The sequence below is a fragment of the Vigna radiata genome, chromosome 8 (assembly GCF_000741045.1).
Source record: "Vigna radiata var. radiata cultivar VC1973A chromosome 8, Vradiata_ver6, whole genome shotgun sequence".
NCBI classification, from domain to species: Eukaryota; Viridiplantae; Streptophyta; class Magnoliopsida; order Fabales; family Fabaceae; genus Vigna; species Vigna radiata.
In genome coordinates, this window is record NC_028358.1 from 7,691,306 (window position 1) to 7,698,962 (window position 7,657).

General features: G+C 29.5%; 1 protein-coding gene across 1 annotated transcript; it reads left to right on the top strand.

Annotated features, from left to right (window-relative positions):
- Positions 1 to 1,921: 1,921 nt before the first annotated feature.
- LOC106770168 (AT-rich interactive domain-containing protein 1-like) lies at positions 1,922 to 4,225 on the top strand. The gene is made up of 2 exons (XM_014655990.1): positions 1,922 to 2,693; positions 4,203 to 4,225. Exons 1-2 carry the CDS (start codon positions 1,922 to 1,924, stop codon positions 4,223 to 4,225), a joined length of 795 nt encoding a protein of 264 aa, XP_014511476.1.
- Positions 4,226 to 7,657: the final 3,432 nt, after the last annotated feature.

Genomic DNA, 7,657 nt, shown 5'->3' on the forward strand with positions numbered 1-7,657 from the left:
GATAACAAGTAAAGAAAGTGGTGTGATGACAAAATTGTAATAAAATACAAATATTTCTATATGGGTTGCAATATAGATATAGAAAGTTTTGTTTTTCTATACCTCTTAAACCTAGAACGAGTGTAAATTATTTTTTCATATCGGTTAGATATTATAATTGTCTTTATTCTATTCAACTTCTACTTTCTCGCTTCACTCTGTTATGTCATTTCTTTCTTAGCATCATTTTAATCGGTATAAAAGGTCTCACTTTTTGTTACCTGTACTAACACCAACACGTATAAAAGTAAGACTTTTTATATTAATAGGTATAAAAGGAGACATTTTATACTTGTTTTGGGAATATCAGGTATAAAAATTTGTCTTTTTATAAACATGTATAAAACGTCAGTCCTTTAATACATGTTATGGGAAGAACCTGTATAAAAAATAAATCTTTTCATACCTGTTCTAGGAAGCATTGGTCTTTTATACTGGTTCTAGAATCGGTATAAAAATACGAAAACTTTCTAAACTCTCTACTTCTATACATGTTTGAAAACCGGTAATAAAAAACCTTTTTTAACCATAGTGTAAATGACTTTAGTTGATAGTGTAATTGCATGTAATAATAGGAGATGAAGAGACTAAGTGCCACCAATCATGTTTGTAAATGGCTTCATCCTCCTTCAAAATGGGATAATAGTCATAGTGTAGTTGTAGGGTGATTTCTAAGATGGGTGGTGGCATTTTCTCTTTTCATCTTTAGTTCGACTGAGTTAAAAAAATGTCACATGACATGTTTTCGTTGGATCCAAATGAAAGGCCTCTAAATCTCTATTTTAAAAGGACATCAAACAACACTTTTGTAACAATATTGTCTTCCAATTCGGTAACATTATTTAAATATATAATAATCGTGTTTCTAAGATATGTAGCAATATTATTTCTCATATTTGTATCAACAACATTTCTTAGATATGTATCTATTGGGATCAACTTAAATTTTAGAGATTTATTATTTTATTAGTTTTAGATATAATAATATTTGGTTTGATTTGATAGAGATAAAATAGGGATGGTTAGTTATGATTTTCTCTTTATGTAGGTAGAATATTATTTTATGATAGAATAAGCAGATTTTATTTTTAGGTAAGTTGATATTTTATTGTCAGTTTTATTATTTGTACTTGGCGCAAGGTTCGATTTGTACCTATTTAAAGGTTAACAAAGTTTAATGAAAATAACTCACAATGGATTGAAGAGTAAAATTATTTATATGGGTCACGTTATGAGTGTGTATAGTGAGATTTTCCCAACAGTATTAACATACCTACATTAGTAACACATCTCAAAATGTATAAGTTTATTTGATTCCACTTCTTCATTGTTTTAATTTTTTCCTTTTTTAATCTTTTATTAATATTGCATCAATTTTTCCTTCATATTGCAGGTATAAAAAAATTGAATTATAAGAGTTAGCTTTGAATTCTTTCATCATTCTTCTATCAAAGACTTCAAAATATAATGGATAAGATTGAGGTACTTTTGAATCCTAATGCAAAATGTGTGGTATGTACTATTTCCATATTTATCCTATTGTATGATATTTTGCACTTATATTATACAGCCTTAACTATATTAAGTGTTTTATACACTATTAACCTTAAATCTACTTATTTTTTTAATTAATTCGAAATTAGTGTTTTAAGATATTACTTTTTTCTCATGATTTTTCAAATTGAATTCTTCATTGCAAATGTAAAATACCACTAATTTGTTAGAATTTTTTTATCCCTTTTTAATAGTTTAGTTCTTTTAACTAAAATGTTGTTCTCTTATTTTCAGAAGAGGAAATTTGACCAATATATGAAATGTCATGAAAGTGATGTCCATGGACATATCAATAGAAAGAAACATGGTAAAGAAAATGAAATCCTAGATGATAAAATATAGTCAATGTTTGGTGTCTGCTACTACTAATAGTACCAAGACATCAATGAAGGAGAAATCAACTTTGAAATTTTCAAAAGCTCTAGAATCGTCGCTCAATAGGGATTTTGATAAGTCAAATGAGACTTCACATTATTCATACTTAGAAAATGAAGATATTGAGCTACATCAAACACATAACAAGTCATTATCAGAGGATAATGAAATTCCAAGGCCAGCTATTCCTGTTGGATCTCGTTTTCAAGCTGAAGTTCCTAAGTGGGAAGGCATANCAAATGTAAATAATGATGATGATTCAAAGTGGCTAGGTGTTCAAGTTTGGCCAATGCCTAATATTAGTGAAAGCTGCANANAAGGAATTGGGGAAGGTAGGCCTGACTCATGTTACTGTAAAAATTCAGGATCAGATGAATGTGTTAAATTACACATTAAGGAAGCAAGAGAACTTTTGAAATTGGAGATTGGCGTGACATTTTCAAGTTGGAAGTTTGATGAAATGGAAGAAGAATTTTCACAGTCATGGACATTAGAAGAGGATAAGAAATTTGAATCTCTAATGAAATTTAATAAATCTTCAAAGACCAGAAATTTTTGGAAGCTTGCCATGAAGCATTTTNCATCTAAATCATTGAAATGCATGGTAAATTACTACCATAATGTATACATCCCAAGATGTTTAAGCATGGAGACTAGATCTTTGCATGAAGTTGACAGAGATAGTGATCAAGATGATAACTTCAATAAAAATGATTCATGGATAGGTATGATTATAATTTGTCTTACAATATTATGGATAAAAAAATTTCTATTTTATATATTTTAAGTTCATATATGAGAATAATTATTTTGGTTTGTTGATGGAAAATTCCATAGCCACGGTCAAGCACTTTCAAGAGAGTGAAAGTCATCCTTGAAGATGGTGTCAACTCTACCTTGAGGACCACCTTGGAGCCATCATGAAGCATGGATTGAAGAGTAGCGTAGGAATTTAGGCCATTGTATTAGGCCATGTAGTTTAGGTTTGTTTAAGGCTTGTATTAAGGCTTAAGTAGCATAAGATTTTCCTTAAAGTTAGACATCCAAACCAAGTGGAAAGTGTATGCCATGTGTCATGCTTCCATTAGAGAGGATTTACTTTTTAAAAGGTAGCCACATGGCACCTTAGGAATGGAGAGTTTTTGCTTTTAGTAGTGGCCACATGGCACTCTAGGAATGGAGAGGATCGTGTTTTGTGAGTGGCCACATGTCCTCCCACCATTGGAGGTTAGAAGGCCTCATTTTTGGCCAATGAGAACAAAGGTGGGAGATCATGCTTTTAGGGTTAGAAGGAGACACCCTTGGCCTATAAATAGAGGTGTCCCCACCCTTGTATTTCATCTTTGATTTTGAGTAATGTTATGCTGCCCATTTTTGGCCATACTACTCATCTTAGATCAACACTAGAGCAACCCATGAGGCCCCTCTAGTCACCTTCCTCCTTGAGTTGGCCTAACCTTTCTTGAAGCCATCAAACACTACACCACCACCATCATATCTCCTAGAGGCTTTGAGCTTCTACACCATTCATACAATAGCTCATCATCCTTGGACCATTTACCACCACATTTCCTCATCATTCATCCAAGGAAACACTCCTCCATTGCATCCTTCTAAGCTTTGGCCTAACCTAGCTTAAGGAGTTTGCCATCATTTGTCCTTCAATCTTCTTTAGGTTTTATAAATTAAAAAAATAATAATAATATTGTTGTCTATTGATGTTACCACATCATATAAATAAATTTATGTTCACACTTGCATTATTAATTTATATGAATATTCCTTAAATTTATTTTATTGTGTACTACATTCTTTTGTCCATAATATTGAAAGCATATATGCATAATTCTAATTCACAATTATTCAGTGAAATTAAATTATTATAATTTTGGTACATAATTTCTTATTACAGGAAGGAACGAACTTCTTATAACTTCACCCTAGATTTGGGGAAAGCGGTCTCTAGGTAGAGAACATATATGGTTTTATCTATGTAAGTCTTATTTAATGCACCATATTTTTAAGGGTATGATTTTGGATGAATGTACTATTTATCAACTTTGACAATGTTGTTGACTATTTTTTTTTATTTAATGTAATATGTAATATTAAAAATTTAGTCAGTTTTTAATTATTTTTATATTTCTTTAATTTACTTATTACGCATTGATAATTCATATTTTTTTAATCATAATTAAAATAGTTACTTGTGCCAAATATTGAAAATTATTCAGGTTCAACTTTTGATGTAGCTTAATAAGAAACACTTAATCTAAACATTGGTATTAGATTTAAGCTTAAAATGTTTAAATTATTACAATATTTTAAAGTTAAATAAAGTATTTAGTCATGACTTTTAACCAAATAGTAAATCCATTAAGTCACAAATTCAATTCTCATAACACATTTGTAAAAGGGAAAGATAAAAAAATATGCTCACTGACATCATTTTGTCGCCTAAGTATATGGAACGAAAAATTTATGAATTAGTTTTCTATCTTTATTTTGTTTGAATTCTTGGTTAATCTCATTTTAACTGTTGTTTTCGTATGAATGTTTATTTAAACCTGTTTGTTCGACTATCTTATGGAAATTGACCTTGTATAGTTGGAAACTATCGCTACAATAAAAGTTTAGTTTATCGATGAATCATGTTTGTCTATAAATACTAAAATTCATCAATAATATTAATTTTTTGACGATTGAAATTTCATTGATAAATACATTCTCAAAAATAATCACCAATAGATTGTCAATAATTATCAAAAGTCTATTCGTTAATAATTATTGATGACTTATACTCCCATCATTAATTACCGAAAAACTAAGATCATTTGTAATTACTGACGACATCAAATTGTCGGTAGTTACTGAGAGTCACAATCCATCAATAATGACATGACAAAACAGGTTACATTATCGACAAATCATGATCGTCAATAATTACTAACGGATCATGATTATAGGTAATGACATGAAAATGGATTACATTACCTATAGACCAATCTGTCGATAAATCTATCAATAAATTTGACAGCAGGTTCATGTGTTGTGGACAACATTTCCTATCCACAACAATGAACCTGCGGATAATACGATCAATACAAACAAATGTCTCAATTTAGACAATACAGACAAATGTTCTAATTTTGAAGTCTTATTTCTTTTGGAGGTAGCACATTTGTTGTGGTAATCTGACAAATTCCAATGTGTCATCAATGAACTTCATATGTGCTTCCTTACCCAAAGTCGTGTGCGCTAGACGTGATGACCCAACATCAACTAGAGTTGAAGCATTTAGGGCTGGTAGCACCGGAGGAACCCTTAAAATGTAACGGGGATACCTCCTTGGCTTTTCTATAACCTTTCCTTTGTCAACACCAAAAGGACCCTTTCTTTACATTACTACAATGTGGAAGTATAAAAATAAATGGCAAAAGACAAATGTACGACTTTTGTACTTACTATGACTCATGTTTTTATTTCAATTTTTAGTTATGGCAAAACACAATGGTTTTTCTAATTCAATCATTGTCATCATCATCATTGTCATTATTGTTAAAATTGTCAATGTAATTATTTTTATATTTCTTTAATTTACTTATTACGCATTGATAATTTATATTTTTTTAATCATAATTAAAATAGTTACTTGTGCCAAATATTGAAAATAATTCCTATTCAAAATGTGGCTTAATAAGAAACACTTAATCTAAATATTGGTATTAGATTTAAGCTTAAAAGCTTGATTATTGGTGGGTAATTGTTGAGAGAGATTACTTGAATTGTATAGAGGTAAAGTGAATTAAGTCAAATCAAATTATGATGTTTAAATTTTTACAATATGTTAAAGTAAAAATTGTTGTTACATTCGATCAGAATCCGTATATAACCTCTAAAATTCATATATAAAGTGGTGTTATATACGGATTACATAGGCCAAAATTTCGTATATAACAGGAGTGTAGATAAAATTATATATGAATATATCCGAATGTAATTTACATATAAATAGTCTGTATATAAATTACATACGAATAATTCATATGTAATATCCGTATATAATTATATACAAAAAATCCATATATAATATCTGTATATAATTATATACAGAAAAATCCATATGTAATATCTGTATATAATTACATACAACAAAATCTGTATGTAACTTTATAGCTTTATAAAAAAAAATTAAATAATCTCATATTTGCATCCTATAACTAAAAATTTTATATATTTGATAAAAGACAAACAAAACTTTCGAATTAACAATACATTATACAATATATAATAAAATACACAAAAATGTGTATTTAGAAAAGTGAATTCAAATATCTAACAGAATTAAAGTGCGGATGAAAATTGAGATAAAAGATTGAAATATACAATTGCTTTGACATTATAAAGGTTATGTTACTACTCTTTCTCCAGCTTATCCTTTCGGGTAATGCAACCTTGTAAGAACATAAGCAGACAACTAATTATGAAAATGGCAACTCATGTATTTACTGATAGGATTACTCTAAAGTGAGGTGTACATTGAAGAAAAATAAGTGTAGCTACCACCATTGATTAGAAATTCAACTTAAAATCCGCTCCAAAAACAATCCTAATCATAATCCATTAACTCGTTCCCTTTAATTCTGGATTAACATGCATCGAAACCCAATCCTTTTCAACATGAAGTTATAATTAATTACAAGTAGAGTAAAATAGATCAAACACAATGTATGTATTATTCTACCTGGTTATTGGACAGTGTATTTATTATTCTACCTAGTTATTGGACATGTACAATATAACCCAATTTTAATTCAAAACATGATAACCCAGGCATTCACTTCTTGTTAGTGATCATGATAATAAGGTACCAGATTTTCAAAACATTTCCAACCATTCTAACATTTCGTATGATGCATCAGTAATATTCATACAACTTAACCCAATCTCTCTAAATCACCTATTCATAACCATATAACAAAACTTATTCCTTTCTTAAATAACCCTTTCACTTTATTTTCAACTTTATCCATATATTAACTCAATCAAGTCACACTCACAGAACCCGTAACTTTAACTTACACTAAATAAATTCTAATGATTTATAAAACATTAAAGTACATACGCAACAAGACAAATCATTACTCAGTTTCGCAGATACAATTTCCATTTCTTATCCATAAATTAATATTCATTTTTCTAAATTCAAACACCAGTACCCTGTTAATTTACTTCCCTAGTTCCTACATGAATTTTCCCCCTTTATTCCANCTAANACAATATTCCTAAAGAGCACTAANTTCTACTTCATTTCCATACATTCTTCAGTTTCATAAACAGCATCTCAAAATCCCTATTTTATTATTTTTGTATCGAATAGTTGGAATAGAACACTCAACAAAATCTTTCCCAAAATCCCGATTTCACCCCCTTTTTTACCAATTGATACATTGAACCGAACCAAGCATCAACACCCAATTTCCTTTTCCCGAACACACAAATCTATCACATTAAACAAAGCCAGAATAAACATGGAATTACTGGTTTAACCGCATAATCAAATTCTCTACCTTATAACCCTCTGTATCATACAAATTCCCAATTCAATATTAACTATTCAAAACAAATACATATACCCATATCCCCTCCAATTCGTACCTTATCTTTTCCATAACATAGACACAGCTTT